Below are 17,324 nucleotides of genomic sequence, written 5' to 3'. Positions count from 1 at the left end.
CATTTTGGTGTTGGCAAGATATCCTTCGCGTTTGGAGAGCTTGCCCTTGATTCAAGTCTTTGTTGTAGTTGGAGATGATCGTTGTTGTTCGATTTTGATTTGACCCTTGGTCTAATTATACAATAGTTTAGTATTGTGTTTATATTGGATGCGAATAAATCACTTTGTGCTAAGGTTGGTGATTTTCTCCGTACTAATGGAACTAAAAACTACCCTTCCAACTCTAGAGAGTTGGTCGATCTCTTTCTGTAAATACAATCAATTGTGGTTAAGATTGGAAGGGAGAACTGTGTGACCTAGTTCTTTTGTCACTTGGAAGTGTTTTCAATCGCTAATGTCTTGGAGTCCTTATACCTTAAGCATCCAATGATTTGGTCTAACCTTCTTTGGTTTAAAAGTAATATTCTCAAACATTCTTTCATTGCTTGGTTTGCGGTTTGGAATTGATTACGTATCGAGGGGTAAGATCTAGTAAGTCACTTGGTGTGCTATTTTCAATCATATTTGGCATGTACGTAATATTTGTGCAATTTTCTATGAATTTAGTTCGTTTTTTGTTTTTGTACTCATCTTAATTCCTCTTAATACCCTAAACCAACTAGATTTTACCAAAGGAACCAACAGAAGAAAGCACTGATCTCATTTGTCGTCCAACCAAGCCATATGACCGAAACTTTGCATCTCCATTCAGCCAAACAATCTCCAACTTGTGATTTTCTTAATAAACAATTGCGGGAATTCATGTGATTTTCTTAGTAAACAGTTGCAATGAGAATGCTAATAAACATTGTCACAAAAATGAACAAAATGAAGCATGTGATTGGAACTTACGTTTTTCATTCTGACAGCAAAATCCAAGAAACTGAACGAAGTTGACATCTTTCATTTTGATAGAAAAACAATCTCAAAAATGTGAGTGTTTTAAAACCCACTTATAAACCCCATTTTCTGATTATTTTCTGGATAGAAAAGGCAAACAAAGCAAACAAAGCCATTGAACAATATCCAGGAATTGAAACTTATCTCTCAGCTCAAGAACAAGTTCAAAATATGGTAAAGGGAAAACAGAGGACAAAACAGAAAGAAAGAAGAGACGTTCATTAAGTAAAGGCTATTCACAACAGTAAAATGTAAAACCTTGCTATAAAAACTTGGCTCAGATTTACTTAAAATGACTGCCTTCGAGTTGCTGCTTAGCAATTGCTAAATAACCAAAATAAAAATAATACTAATATACATGATGATCCTAATCCTACACCTCTTCACCTGGAAAACTAGAAGAAATGGATTTTCAAAGCCCTAATTGAAGAAGACATCTATCAAGTGCAATCACTGGATCACACAACTCACCAGCTCTTGCACACACTAATGGATAGCACAAAGGAGAAGCTGCTAATGGCGGACATCTTGGTCACCCTTTAAATAACATATATGCACAACTCTACCATGGAGAGACTCATAAATGAAGATGCCAACGGAGATGGAACAAGCAAGACACATGTAGGAACCCTTTTTTGAGCATCATCTCATCCGAACATTACCGACTAATACTGCCCAATTTCTGTATTTGTGCACCATCTAGCTATCACCTCCGTCGTGTTGAATTCGTATGTTGGGCCGCTTTACTATCATTCCTTATCCTATCTGCATACATGGGCAAGCGTATGATCTCATGAATCTCTTTCAACAAATCCTCCTCTGTGATATTGTCTCTAATGCTCCGCATGACCTATTTCAAATATCAAGAAATATTAATTGATGCAGGTTTCAAATTATCAGCAAAACTTCATGTCAAATTGGCAGGAAATGAACCTTTTTATAAGTATTGAAATCATTAGGCGTTGTTTTGTCTGTCCTGATGCGCATGCACACCCATACTTGCTCGTCAGAATCCCAAGAGCACTCAACAATCTTTCCTGAATAAAAGGAGGGATCGCCATCTGCAAAAGTTTCAAAATAAGACTTGAAATTAATATACAATGAATAACTATATCCTCCCCAGTCTATCGAACACATGAATGAAACAAAAAAAGATGTCAATTTACTCGTGTCTCTCAAAAACAAAAGATTTTAATACATTATTTTGAGATGGTTCACATTTCTATAAAGAATTTATAAAGACCAGGTCAGCTTCTCCTTGTTTTCCAAAACTTCTTCAACCTTATCAGCAGATTTGGAGCTGGAGACTATTATTCAATCTTGCACTATTTGCGGTCTAAAGTAGAATCTCATTCAACAAATCCAAGGATTTTAAACCAATGAACTGCCGGTTATCCTGGAATCTTGGCATACTTTATGAAATCTTGAGAAAGATAGATAGTTGCCAGCCAGAATTAGCCACATATGCAAGAGCTTGTGGTCATCAAAGCCCCAGAAGTCGGCCAGACAACATTCAGATACATAACCCAGTAGAATCTATAAAAAGATAAATGAGTACAAGTGTGGATTCGTGAATTTAATTGAAGATAGTTTTTTAGTCATTAGATTGAGTTGAAACATTGAGCCAACATCCGGTGTAAGAAGAAAGGTTCTCGAGTTAATAGAAGAATTTGCTTCATGATCTAGTCCAGCAGGTTCAACTTAGAAGGCAGGTTAGACACTCCCTTGTAAACTTCTCAATACAACTCTTCAATTTTGAAAACAAAGATAAAATGATAAATGAACCTCACAAATAATTTAAAATTATCCCCCAGGTCTTTGACAATCAAGATAAAACTTTCTTCACACAAATTTTGGAGTTCTGAACAATTTGTGGCAAGTGCTTATTTAAGTTGCAAATAACCGTATAGATCATTAAAAATGATTTAAATGATAATAATGAAAAGAGAACTTGAGAATACAAAGTAAGAGAAACTATTTGCATCAACCTTTGAATTTAACCCTATTTCCTTCCATGGTCTTCCTCTTTCCTCGTTCAAACAAAATAAGAACCTGAGAATCATCTTCACCCAACTGTCCACACAATAACTTCAAATTACTTCAGCGTCAACTTCAGCAGCAACAATTAAATTAAATGCTAAAGAAATTACTCACAACCTCGAATAGGAAGTCAACTGAGTTCATTTCTGGATATTTCCACTTTAAAAGACCCTCATGAGTTCGAGGAACATAAGCATCATCCCACCCCTAGAAAAGAAAAATGAAAAACCATTTCAACCCAACGATGTAACAAATTTCTGAATAAAAAGTAGCGAAAATATCAATTTATACACCCAAGTTTCCAAGTTAAAACAATTAAATTCTACACTAATAATAGTAACAAGTAAAATCAGAGACTTCCATTACCATTAGTATTTTGTTTCAAAATCGTTAATGCATAACTTCCACATGTCTAAGACCTCTTCAAATAAAGAGATAAACACAATATTAGAGAAAAATGATGGAATTGCTTAGCAAATGTCATTAATATGAGCATCTTTCATCCTCTTCCTCAATTTTGTTACCTATTCAAAAATAACTACGTGATAGTTTTTCATGCTACTTTGGTAGGATTTGGGAAAAAGAATAATGTTATTTAGATAATTCTGAGTTAATTTTAGAGAGAAATCAAATATAAACAGTTATGAATCACTAGTCAGAGAAAATTAATTTACTTATGAAAAGCATAGGATTTTAATAGAGTCAACTTGAAAAGTTTAAGGGTATAAATGGATTGTTTCAATATAAAACAAACCTTCCCAATCCCAGCCCCAAACAAACATGAGTGTAAAATGAAATATTTAAGAAGCAGAGAGAAACAATGTTATTAAATAGAGATGTTACAAACTTACAAGAGATTATAGACTCATAAACTTTGAGAAATAATACTACCATATTTCCTTATGGGTAATTAATAATTATACTATGACTGTATATCTGAGACAATTTCTATTAGTTCCTTGGGCTATTAATGCAATTGCTTCACTTTGCAAGGAGAAAACAAGATTCCTGGAATTAAAAAAGAGTTCAAATCCTACCAAAAATGAAAAAGACATCGGTTCATATTTTAAATACTAAAAATTCAACTACCTGAAATATTAGACCATCGGCATCATGTGAAAGCCTCGGTATGAACTCCTTCAAAAGTTTGGTAACTGTAGAGAGCAACCAAAAATCTTTTCTCCTCACCTAATGAATATTTATTATTTATTTATGTTGAATCAAATAGCCACATCCAGAAGAAAAGGAATAACAAGAAAAGTATGGATACAAACCCTGAATGGCTCTAGGTCATATCTATAATGAGGGTTCCTGCTTTGGTAAATATTCTGGCGCTCATAATTGCGAGGTTCAATCACTTCTTTCTCAAGCATCTTCCACCGTTCGTAGAAAGGACGCTACAACAATGGCAAGCTATTAGAGCTATAAAAAGGAAATAACTTACCACTAAAAGATATATGCACAATTAATTGCACAGTATGGGAGGGGGGGAGTAAATAAAAAATTAATTAATTAGTTAAAATTTTAAAAAATATATATTAAAAATAAAAAAAATAAATTAAGACCCTTGGCCTTAACCAAACAGTCAAGATGGAAGTTTATAAACACGGTCAATTAAACATTTCTTAAATACATATTACCAGGTGCATCTTGAATTGTAGCAACAGGTGCATAGTTGCGTACATGAATGAGAGATATTTATAGAGTATGACACATTCTAAACTCAGGTCAGAATAATGCAGGAAGGAAATGATCAGCCTACCACAAAACTAGGAACTAAAAGATTTTTTAACCTATGGGCAAAAACACCTTTTCAACAAGATGGTAGCTTATGTAGCAGACTAATTCCCAAGGCCCAATTCCCAACACTAATCAGATTATAACAGAACTTTTCGTCAGAGAAGTTATCTTATTAGTGTGAAAGAACGACGACAAACAAACACAAGAAAACATCATCGAGAGCAAAGGAACCAACGCCTCCAAATTGATTATTTAGCAAGATTTGAACTGGAGAATCCGGCGTCAAAGTTTGTAATCACATTAGTCTTGGAAGTTGTGCAATGCAAATAGAGGTGGCAAAAACCCAAGGTACAAACAAACATATATATACACACATATATATGCATGCCAATTGAGTTTAAGCAACTTTTGCAGTTAAAAACTACATAAAGAACATAAGGTTTCCTCCCTTTTAAAACACACACACACAAGGTTCCTCCATGAGGAGCACTTTCATCGTTAACAAATATATAAATCAAACCTCAATGACTGGAACTTGATTAATTGTCATCATATCATATATAAGATATCTTCTCTCTTGCTTCTGCGAGTCTGGCATAGTATCAATTATCATTTCTCCATCAAGTAGTGTATAGTGGTGAATCTTCTCAACTTGGCCCTTCAAGCAAAAATGAACAGTGTTTATCAGATTGAATGCAGATACAATTATAAAAAATATATATAATAAATAAATAAAATAAGATCTCCAGTGAAGGATCGGGCTAACATACATCATTTGCGTTTCTGTATGGAAATCTCATTTGGACTCTTCGAAATTTAAAACCCCTGTCAATCAAGTAGCATCCATCCATGGTAATTAGCATCATATATCTTGTTCCATCAGCTTTCCATGTGGCATAATAATAGCGTTGCCTTAGCAGTTGAAGATTGTCTCTGCATGCCATAAAATAAAATAGAACTCAATATCATGAGGCTAAATTTAAATAGAAAACTAAATAGGACCATATAATTAATGGCAGTGTACAAATGATTGATCAATGGATTCGTTGGATAAATTTTTCAGGATAAGAAGAATTTGCATTACCAAAAGAGACCGAGTGTGAGGCAAGAAACAGGGTCGGATTTCCATGATTTAAATGCAAAAAAGAATAAAAGGCAGTGGCATATTTTAAAAACATGAGAGAATGCTTCTAAATCTCTTATATAACTCTAGAAGTTCTGTGTTCAATATCGTTGAGAATAAAATAACACTTCCCATAAAGGGGTGGGTGTGGGGAGGGGGTGCCACAAACAACACTTCCCTTTATCATGAAAAGCACCTTCTCCATCGTAAAGCAGCAGCAATTGTACCAAACAAGTGCATGCAGAAAAACTTTTTCAAAAATGTCCCAAATCACACTAGCAAACAAAGAAGATCACAACAGTTGCCAAAAATATCAAACGTTTCTACATGACCGAGGCATGCACCAGCCCTCGATCATAAATATGCAACAGGGGTTTCTAGATGCTATGAAGCATATCTATTGATTTTCAAGTATAATTGCTTCATCGTACTTTGTAGTAACTATTAAATTTAATAACAAAATTAGAATAAATTAATTTTCCAATTTAAAAAAAATACTTGCACAAAGCTAATTGCTAAAAAGGGATTCTGACTCACAATGCAGAGAATGGCGCAAGAAGAACAAAGGCATCTAGAAGTGAGATTAATTAATTAATTAATTTAGGAAAATCACATAAATGAAGAATAAGGAAATTTTATGTAACAGACCTGTTAAGAGACACTGGATGCGACCCTGGAAATTGCAAATTTGCTCTTGTCTGTAAAATAAAATAGTTAAAATATTACATCAAGTGCAACCAACACAAAAAGTGGGCTATGCATCAGCAATCTAAACATGCAAGTGCTTCAATTACATAAATATATCCTGTGGATACATTCCAACTACAGTTTTTGATGAAATATTGTTGCATAAACTCATGCATGTTGGCTTCAGCAATAAGTTCAAAGAGAAAAAATTTCATTGTCCTATTTGAAAAATCGGATATGAACATCATACTCATTTCTCAATGACGTAGATAAGAATTGAATAGAACAACAAAAAAAATTATATCAACGTAAAATATATATTCCATGCTTGCCAACAAATAACCCAACTGCTTCCAAATTAAAAATCCTCAACACAATATAAGTGGGGATCATTACAAAAGTTGGTAAAAATATGATTTTTAAATATGAGTTGCAGAAAAGAATACAAATGACCAACAATCCAACCAAAAGATAATTTTATAGCATAAATTACAAATTTAGTCACCGAACTTTGAGGCTTGTATCTATTTGGTGCATGAACTTTCAAAATTATAAATTTAGTCTTCGAGCTTACAAATTTATTGAAATTCACAAATCTACCAGACAAAAAATTGAAAGTTTAGGACTCCATTAGACAAAATTCAAATTTATATCTAATATATTTATTAATTTTTAAGATTTTGAATTTGCTAGGGACCAATTAGACACAAAATTGAATGTTAAGAGATCTATTAAACACTTTTGAACTTTAAGTATAAAATAGACACAAACTTCAAAGTTCAAGGACTAAACTTGTAATTTAACCTTTTTTGAATTAATAAAAAATGGTTATAAAAATAAAAATAGAACATGTCCCTATATCTTTTATTGCAACTTTGTAAATAGATGGTTCAAGTGAAAATTGCATGATCGTCTAGTAAGAAGGGAAAAAAACAGCACCACATGAAATTATCCACCGCAGTCTTCTGTCTTAGGTTCAATGAAGGAAGACGTGAAACCAAGGATTATCTTAGCCATAGTCTGATATTTGCAGGCATAGAAGAAGATGGGGAAAGATAAAGGAAAAGGCTTAGAGAGCATACTCCAGCATTCAATTTAAGCATTTGATAGCAAAATTGCTTCAAAGCACGTTCTTGGTCCTCAGGTATCTCATCACCCAAAATATCATCATTTGTCATCACTTGAGCACCATCATCATGATTTTCCTGGAAGAAAACCAAAAAATAATAATAATTCTTCAAGAAAAATTCAAATAAGCTAAATCCAAACATTAATTAGGGGCATGTTTGATAGGGAATTTGAAAGCATAAATTTGAAAACAAGAGATTCAATAGAAACATAGTTGTATTTCATGTTTATAGATATATGTTTGCTAATGTATTCAAAAATTGAATTCTAATTTAAACAATTACTCGAAATGTATTTGATAACGCATTTATAAACCATAAAACTAGTTGTAGTTACCCAATTAATATTAGGTTGACTATCAACTAATATTAATTAATTTATGAACATATTTCATGTTAAAAATCTTGTATAAATATTATTTTGTTTCATATAATTTGTAATACATTACCACAAACATATTTTGATTTCTTAAAAAATGAGTTGAGTCTACGACATGAAATACTATATTTATTAACATTTTTTTATCCTTTTTAATATAATTCTGGATACACTAAAAATATAAAAATGTTGTTTTTATAGAATGTGCATTGTTCAGATCACAAAATCCAAAAATAGTTTCCAAAATAGAACCCAGATTACCTACCAAACACATACATATTCACTTAACTCAGTAAATCTAAAAATATAAAACAGAATCTAGATTCTCTATCAAACAGACCCATAGATCTGAATTGGTCCTCCCCCTTTGTACCATAACAAAACCCTCTGTTCTCTATCTAGAAAAAGATTTTGTCTCCAAACCTACAAATGTAATGAACGTTCTCTTCTGATTTCCTTGCCAGAGAGAGTTCAAGAAAGACTATATAGAGTACCATATTAGTCAATAGCTTGGGACATGGGAAGGCAATGCACCATGTCTAAGGTCTGATCTTTCCATGAACTAGCACACTGAGTGCAAGTGTATAGATGAGTGGGATGGAGCCTAATGCCAGAATTAACAAAAAGAAACGGAACGAAGTGGCCTCCTGGGTGGATTCCATTTGCAATCTAACTATTCAAAGTAGTGGGTCAGAAAAAGATTTAGATCCCTGGAGGCTTGAGGCAAAAAGACCTTTCCTTTCTTTTGCTTTTAGCCTTTAAAGCTAGTTTCCTTCACAACTGCTACCTAAACAATTGGATTCTGATCTTGTATAGGGGTTCAGTCAGGGGAAAAAAAAACCAAGGGACTAGCCCACACATGTACCACAAGACCCAGGATTCCATTTCCACCCACCTACAGAGAGGCTAAATTTATGATTCACACTCACGTGCCAAAAGGAACTTTGTTCCAATGAAAAGGTGAAAAACAGGGCAAAAGTTTCAAATGGTACTCTTCAATTACAACGATTTCCTCCGTCATATTAAAGAAAAAAGGGTAAATGTCTTGTGACTCTATCCATCTAAGGCTATGCCATCGGAAATTTAGTGAGAGAGTAATAAAAGTCTTCATAGGAATTTTGCAAATCTATGAACTATACAAGTTTTGGATCCTAATTAGGGTACTCTAGATACAAATTCCTAATAAATCAGCATTTTTTCATATCCAGCAAATATGATTTCATTTTTATTTGAAAAGATAATTAAGCACAAAACTCCATATACTCATCACCAACTAGAGAAACTTATATACGATTGTGTACACTTCTTAGGTATCGGCTCCATTAATATGAAGAAATTTCAATTATTGATAAGAATGAGTACTCCTTAAATATTGCATACATTCAAAGGAGCAGCAGGACCTCCATCATCGTCATCATCTGGAACTGCTTCGCCATTAAGATCAAGTTCTGAAGATCTCTTCCACTCAGGCGTGGGTGGACAAACAACAGCTTCAGGTTTTCTTTCATGGTAAAAGGCATATAATGCATCGACGTAGTCTGGCTTGTAAATTCCAGGAGGGCGTGCATCAGAAAACATTTTAAGAGCCTGTACAATGAGGATAACCCAACACCCCCTCTCAAGGGGTAGCAAATGAGAGATGAGTCAATGAGACGAAGAGAGCAAATTTAAAAAGCAATCATGACACTTGAACCATTTTACCGGTATACTAACTAACCTGGGTAACAGAAATGGACAGTGCACGCACAAGATAATTTATGATCATATATCCAGTGCGATTATGGCCATGTGTACAATGGACAAGAATATACTTCTTTGAGTGTTTCTGACGAGAAAGGAACTGAATGACCTGAAAAAATAAATAAATAAATAACACATGAAACTGTGTGCACGCCACATACCAACATACCTTTTTTTCCAAATCAAACAGATGCAGTGGATAAGGTATTCTAAGACCTAATGGTCATTGCCAGGACATAGATGCTACTTACTAAGGAAATTGGTGGACACTGAGATAGAAATTTGGTGCGGTAGCTAGACAGTAATACAACAGACACAAGTATTGATATTGTTCAGTTCCTTATTTCACGTTGTAACCAATATTCCAAGAAAAAAAGATTAAATAAAAGCTAATCCATTCCACTCAAAATCTTATGTATGAAAGCACTTCTAAGAAAATGACAAAAGCATCTCAGTGTGTGTGCAAAAAAAAAAATGGTACAAACCTCATAAACGAACATATTGACAGACTTGTTGTCAGGTACAGAATCCCTCCCCTTGCAAGGAATCTTCCCCCAAAAAGAACAAAGATCACGGAAAATTAGTAAAGTTTAATCCCTACAAATAGAATGTACAATTAAGATAGCATGCCATATTCCAAAACTCACCTTGACATACTTGATACCCTCTTTATTCAAATCTGATGTTGTATAATAACGATAAGAATTTGTCAAATCAATCACCAAACCAAGCTGAAATTTTAGTTCAAAATAATCTGTTATTTAAACTTGGTAAAATGAAAAAGAATAACAAATCCTTCATTACCATATTTTGTCATTTGGTTCTCCTTATGCATAAGAACAACTGGCCATATAGATTTCTTTTGTCTTCTTTATGTTACTATTTTTCATGAATACTTTATTCTTATTAATGGACTGGAAGATAGACTAAAGATTAACAAGCTACGTCCCTTTATCAAAAAAGAAAATAATAATAATAATAAAATAAAATAAAATTGCAGTTCTTGTCTCTTTCTCTGGTGTATTTTTTTTTTGTGTGTGCATGTGTTTGGGGAAGCTGAGAAAACAGAGACTTACTTTTCTTCCCCAGACTCTCTGCTGATGGATCACTTGCTTAAATGAGTATCTTTTACCAGGTGTTATACAATCATTGAAGGATTCGCCCAGAGGAACCTTGGAAGGAATCAGGCAACAAATTTCTTGACCAAATGCAGGGCAATCCAACCAACCTACAGGTAAAAGAGAGGTAAAAAAATGGTTGCTGCATAAAGCATAGAAAAGAAAGTTTCTTGACAGGAATGTTTGCTTGACATGATCCATGTTTTAGCATGAGCACTCAACTTAAAGTCTCAACTCAAATATTAAAACGAAAAAGATCTAGAAAAAATAAATAAATGGAACCGTAATCCTTTTGTGAACCTCCTCTTATTTGATCAGTTGAAAATTGAGATATTTACAAATAGGTACATGCATAGGAACCGTAACCTTCGTAAATCTTTAAAGCATGAGTAAAAGAAGGAAAAAGGTGAAATCCAAAGACAAAGAGCCTCACCTGGTGGAAGTCTGTTTCTATCAGATTTCTGGTTTTTAGAAGGGTAAAACTGATCCCGTGCAGGTTGATGGTATTCATGCACCGGTCTCTCGAGAGAGCGATCTCTTTTCAACCGCCTTTTTCTTTCTTCTCGCTCCTAACACAAATGAATAGATGCACAATCAAGCTGTACCGCACATCCAGGTATCAATGTGTATGCATGAATATTTCTTGAGTTCATGCAAGTACAATATACTAGTGCACTCACAAAAAGACAAAGTTTCCTCTTCCAAGTGTCCAAAAATATCTTCTTCTTCTTTTTTCACCGCTATATTCTTGCATTTTTCTTAACGAGAGCTGGTATCTTCGAATATCAAATCTTACTAGAAAGAGCATAGAAAATCAACAAATTTATCTCTATCCGCTACTCCGTGTATATATTTCTAATGAGGTGTCGTAGAAAGAAAGAACAAATAGGAAGTAAAAACAGAATGTTCGCACAAATTTTCCTTCGTTTGTACCATCATTCTCAATAATGAAAATTTCTGTTTCATACGGAAGAAAAAAAACAAAAAGAGGAAGAAGAAGAAAGAAAGAAAGAAAATACAAGGCAGAAACACACATACACGCCGTGCTATACTGACAGCAGTCTGTATATGTTCCTCTGGAGCACTATACACCTCTTCATGCCTCTCGAACGTCTCTTCATCCTCTTCAGGCACCGGCGAGGCATTTAAGTCCATGGAAACAATCATTCAACGTCCACCAAGCACCATTTACTCCAAACCTCACAATTCCTCAAACACGGGAAAGTCGTGAAGTTCACTAGTAACCCAATAATTGCCACAACCCTACAAATCCAAAAGAACCCCCAAAACAAAACAAAATTAAAACCATTACAACTACCGGTATCTCAAGTAGAAATATGAACCGCATTACTCGTATAACAAAACCCACAACCCTAGCTAATAAAACAACCTGAAAGGAAGCAAAATCCCATACTCCCGATGCTTCGATTCTGCAAATTGAGAGCAAATAAGCAACGGGAGAAGAAAAAAGAAGGCAATAAAACATAAAAGAACGCAAGAATAAAAGAATAAAAAGTCGTACAAAACGAAAAAAGAGAAAAGAAAGAAGCAGACCTGGGGAGGCAATTGCAATCGAGTAGCAATCGCTGCGGAAACTAGGATCCAGCAGCAGCAGGGTTGAAGATGGAAGTAGCAGAAAAGAAGACGAGGGAAATCAGAAATCCACCAAGGCGTAGTTGAAAGAAGATTGTGAGCTGAAACAGAGGCATGAAAAATCGAAGGAGAAGAAGGAGAAGAAGGAGAAACCTACATAATTGACCTCACCCGCGAACTGGAAGTCGCATTCGAAACCCTAAGAAAGAAAGAAAGAAATAGAGAGGAGAAGGAAGAGAGGAGATGATAGTTAATAATCAATGTCACGGGGAAGAGAGAGGGGAAGAAACGTGGGTGCAAAAAGATGAAGGACTCGCAGCTACCAAATCAAAAAATTAAGGAGGTTGAGAAGCTACGATTATAATTTAGGTATTAAATGATTTTTCTTTTTTCTTTTCTTTCCTTCTTTTTCCTTTTTCCATCTCCAGAATTAAAATATTAAATTTTCATTCACAACTCGATACCAATTCAAGTCGTTGGATGGTAATGTATTACATTTAGGTAATCATTTGATGTTAATTTTTTAGTTCAGGATTGGAGATTAAACTTCCGATCTCCAAAAAAGATTGATGCATCAATTATGATTGACCTATGCTCACTTTTGACGATTTATTTTTTTATTCCATTTTATGTTGCATTTTGAATTGTTTTTTATAATAATAATTAATCAGCCACAAATGTTTAACACGATTTTTGTTATGATTTTCTTTTACCAAAATATTAAAGTTGTAACATTTTTCCTAAAAAGTAAGGTTAAATTTTCCAATAAAACCGAGTTTATATGAGAATCGTATCACCTCCTATAAAGTCGAAGATTAGATCCTCCAAACTTTATTAAACTAAAAATATTTGATTAACGGTCAAAGTAAGTATAGCTCAACTGATTTGTACTATAAATCTAACATAATATTGTTGTTTGAATAACTAAAGCACGAAATATCGATTAGTGGGTTTAAAATTTTAAAATCATGGGTAAAAGCGAATATATCTCAATTGGCATTCGACTGTACTAGTAACCATGATATTTGTGATCTAAGTCCCCCAATCCGTCTGTATTGTAAATATGCGGTCACAAATAATCCAGCCAAAGTAATAGGAATTAGACCTAATACGATTCCAAATAGAAAAACTTCAACCATTTCAATTTAGTTGAACAAGGAAAAAGAGAGGTAATATCTATCCTTAAAATATTAATCGGTATTGCCCATGAATCTCAATGACCAAGAATTGGAAATTGAATTGACAAGGTAGAGAACTCTACAATATATAGAATATATGGAAGGAATACCACCAGAAGCCACTGGTAGAACACCTGTAAAGAGACCCAATCTTGAGTGAAATAAATACCGCGGCTTGATGCAATAAGACTTGATGAAGGCGGTGTTGTTTGCAGGATAACGACAATTGCCTTCAAGCTAGGAACCCAAACTATGTGACTGAATAAATCCACCTCGAGATGTTGCAGGTCGAGGAATTTTAATCATGTAAAAGATAAATAGGTAAATACAATACTTGCTCACATAAACGTACTTTATTTTTTTACCAGCTAAAATAGCTCTATATTTTCTTTATGAAAATATCTAAAATCTGCCTATATTTTTTTAGTATAATAAAATTGAGAATTCAAACCACATATTTCTTTCTCATTAACACATATTAGATATCAATTTAATTGTGCTTACTTGGACAAAATTTATATGGACAATTGTTTTAAATGACAAAATTGCTTAAAATATTTTTAAATGTAACAAAATATTACAATGTATTAATGATGAACACTGATAGTCTATTATCATCTATTGATGTATATTCGTATCTAACTAATAAATAACGACATTTTGTTATATTTATAAATATTTATATTTATTTTTCCATGTCGGAAAACAATCCAGGTTATATAGATTTTATTGGGGTGTCAAACTAAAGAAATTTTACATCTTAGCTTTATACGAGTGAAGGCAAGGTACAAGAAATCTAATATCTTGACAAGAAAAAGTTGTTGGATTTATTTTTATTGATAAAACGCATACAATAAGTACACATTTCACTCAAATGGAAATAACTAAACTTGTAAGTTTCTTTTCAGATTACAGTAATTTTGTAAATATCCATGTTAAATAGGTCATTCGTGACCATTCATATGATCGTAATTGTAAGTATTCATTTTGGATTTAGCTCTTGATTATTTATTTTTATTTTCTAGAGAATCTTTTTAGTTTTAAGTAGGAATAGAAGATTTGAACATCTAATCGGTTGATCGATGGTATATATAATATTTAGATGGGATGTTTTAAATGAAATTAATTTGGCGAAAAATAACAAGTTAAAAAAAAAAAAATATTCCACCGATAACATTGCACCAACATCTAAAACTTTTATAACTAAATGTATATAATTTTATAGTCCTGTTCCACAAAAGTAGTATCATCATTCAATTTATAATTTTTGAGAACAAACTAAATCTCAACTCCTGCTCATTGAACAAGAAAAAAGAAATAACTAAAATTTATTTAGCATGTGATCACACGATATTGATAAAATCCTTGCAACAAACAAAATTTGAATCGCAGCGTCAATACAACTTTTTTTAATTCAATAATAGGAAGATCGAGTTGTTTTGGTTTGGGAACCGACATTGAAACTATGCATGTGCGATGAGTAATAAAAAAAGCAAAGGGAAATCAAAAAAATTAGAGTATTAAACAATGGACATCACCGTCGGGAAAACATACAGTCGAGTAAGGCAAATGACCTGATACAACTTTACTATTGTTTTCTTAAAAAAAAAAAAAAAAAAACAATGACCTTTAGAACGCAATAATAATTGGCATCTTATTCATTGAGTTATACTCAAATTGACTGTCACACACTTACTTAACAATAAAATACTCGGAAAAGAAAGTCGGGGATGAAAAACTAAAACAAATATTGATAAATATAGATAATATAAGCTAAGGGAGTCTCTTTCCTTTTTGTTTGTGTGTATTTTTTGGTCCCACAACAAATATACTAAAGTACTTAATAATCAAACCTGTGTTAAGTTATTACACCAACCACTAAAAAAATGGAAGAGAAGACTTATATATCAAAGTTTAATTATTAAAAATGCAGCTCCTTTATTGTTAACTTATAAGTATCATTTTTAGTAAGCAAATAATTTATGAAAATTGTACATTTAATTCTAAAAATTACAAGTCAACCTGGTCCTTCAAATACTATTTAGTTTTAAATCTAGCTACTTGAACTAAATTGGGTATGACACATTACGTGGCATGTTACATTTTTTACATAATAATTAACTATTGGCAAAATGGGCCAACTCCAAACCAAGTTATTCGGTAGAGAAGAAAATGTAGTTTCAAAGTTGGATTCAAGACAGTAGTTTGATACAGAAATTTTATCTTGCACGATACTTTTTGTAACAAAGACAATAATTCGATACAGTAATAATTTACTGAATAAGATCATTGATCAAAGTGCTTCTCAATACTTTGTTGAAGTAACAGTTAGTAAACGTTTGGTGATGTTATTGTTAAAATAATAGCAATAATAACCACTGTTGATGTCAAAATTCGTCCAAGAAAAAAAATTATGACAACAATGTTAAATATATTTAGAAGAAATTTACGTGAGGTACTTAAGTCAGAGGGTGGAAGAGTGCTAGAGTTTTAGGATTCTGAGAATGAAAGTTGACATACTTTATCGTGAGTTATAATGTTGTATTTATATGATGACATAGGTATCATCCACAGAGGAGGTACATTAGGATAACCCTTTATCTTCGGACATACGATAGGGCATGACTTATTGGCCATTTTGCAAGGCTCAAGCTCAGGCTCGACCTCTCCCCTCGGTCCATTTTCGCCTTAGGGTGATACTATTAGGATGCATGTCCTTGTTAAGTATTTTGTTAGCCTTGACCTCAACCTCTCCTAGACCCATTATGGTCTTAGGGTGCTATTGTTGGCCGAAATCTTGTCATTTTTTTAGTCAGGTTACTTATGTTCTTATCTTTTGTCGATTATGCCATACAATCCAAAATCACTTATAACAATAATAATTGATAGTGACATAATTATTTATATAGTGATATAATTTTTTATACTTTCAAAAGGTTATACTCTAAATCATTGCCATTTCATTTCAAGTCTCAAATTCATCCAAAATTCTAAAGAATTTCTACTCCCCAAATAAGTAAATTGCATGTTTTGAAGGTATAGAGATATTTTTAAATGACAAAATACATTATTATTATTATTATTATTATTATTATTTTATATATAGTTTAGTAAAGAGCAAGCTACAACAAATACCAAACTATAATACAAGAATTACAAAAATGACATTTGTGAGTGAAAATCTACTATCAATCATCTCCCCTTAAGCATTGAGAAATTCAGCAAAGATATGATATTTGCCAAAGTGCATTGCTGAAATTGCATAAAGATTGCAAAGGATAAGCAAGAACGACAACTTTTGAAATCACGTAAAGAATACTGAAAAGATGGTTGCAAAATCTTCTAAAAGTAGAGTTTTGTTGAACTAGTAGATTTTTTTTTTAGTTCAACGATATCCAGGGTTGAAGATATAACCTTTTAGTCAAGAGTATATTTCTAAACCGGACGAGACAACGCTAAAAGTACAGTTAAAAGGGTAAAATATGACACATTCCAAGATACAAGAGAATTATCTCATAGATGAGAGAGATGAAATGAAATGAAACAAGTCGAAAAGAGAGAACTATCAAGTATGGCTGAGCTGACCTGCTTGTTTGAGCCCAAGTAGACTGTAAACCAGCATACCTCAAAGGCAATTAAAAGAGAAGCTGCTAGTATTGCATTTGGAACAGACCATTAAACCCTTTGGTCCAAATTCCATGTTCCAACCAGGATGTTTAG

At 33.1% G+C, this 17,324-nt stretch overlaps 1 protein-coding gene across 1 annotated transcript; it reads right to left on the bottom strand.

Moving 5' to 3' along the window:
- Window positions 1-1,083: 1,083 nt before the first annotated feature.
- Window positions 1,084-12,737, bottom strand: LOC120073197 (mRNA-capping enzyme). Its single transcript, XM_039025879.1, has 19 exons — window positions 12,388-12,737; window positions 12,224-12,263; window positions 11,872-12,096; window positions 11,267-11,402; window positions 10,792-10,943; window positions 10,363-10,446; window positions 10,201-10,263; window positions 9,693-9,824; window positions 9,356-9,562; window positions 7,552-7,674; window positions 6,431-6,480; window positions 5,430-5,592; window positions 5,180-5,317; window positions 4,194-4,316; window positions 4,009-4,107; window positions 3,037-3,126; window positions 2,868-2,952; window positions 1,813-1,940; window positions 1,084-1,729 (listed from the first exon to the last, which is right to left on the bottom strand). The coding sequence occupies exons 3-19, from the start codon at window positions 11,998-12,000 to the stop codon at window positions 1,586-1,588; spliced, it is 2,046 nt and encodes a 681-aa protein (XP_038881807.1). The 5' UTR covers window positions 12,001-12,096; window positions 12,224-12,263; window positions 12,388-12,737; the 3' UTR covers window positions 1,084-1,585.
- Window positions 12,738-17,324: the final 4,587 nt, after the last annotated feature.

Source organism: Benincasa hispida, chromosome 3 (assembly GCF_009727055.1).
Source record: "Benincasa hispida cultivar B227 chromosome 3, ASM972705v1, whole genome shotgun sequence".
NCBI classification, from domain to species: domain Eukaryota; kingdom Viridiplantae; phylum Streptophyta; class Magnoliopsida; order Cucurbitales; family Cucurbitaceae; genus Benincasa; species Benincasa hispida.
The sequence above is the reverse complement of the archived record's forward strand: the minus strand, read 5'-3'. Positions and strand labels throughout refer to the sequence as shown.

Bases quoted from the DNA above. Each gene is read 5' to 3' on its own strand.
- LOC120073197 (XM_039025879.1), bottom strand. From the start codon at position 12,000: ATGATTGTTTCCATGGACTTAAATGCCTCGCCGGTGCCTGAAGAGGAT. The intron at 9,563-9,692 runs GTTAGTTAGTAT...CTCATTGTACAG, and splicing joins TGTCCATTTCTGTTACCCAG to GCTCTTAAAATGTTTTCTGA. The intron at 1,730-1,812 runs GTTCATTTCCTG...TATTTGAAATAG, and splicing joins ATTTCAATACTTATAAAAAG to GTCATGCGGAGCATTAGAGA.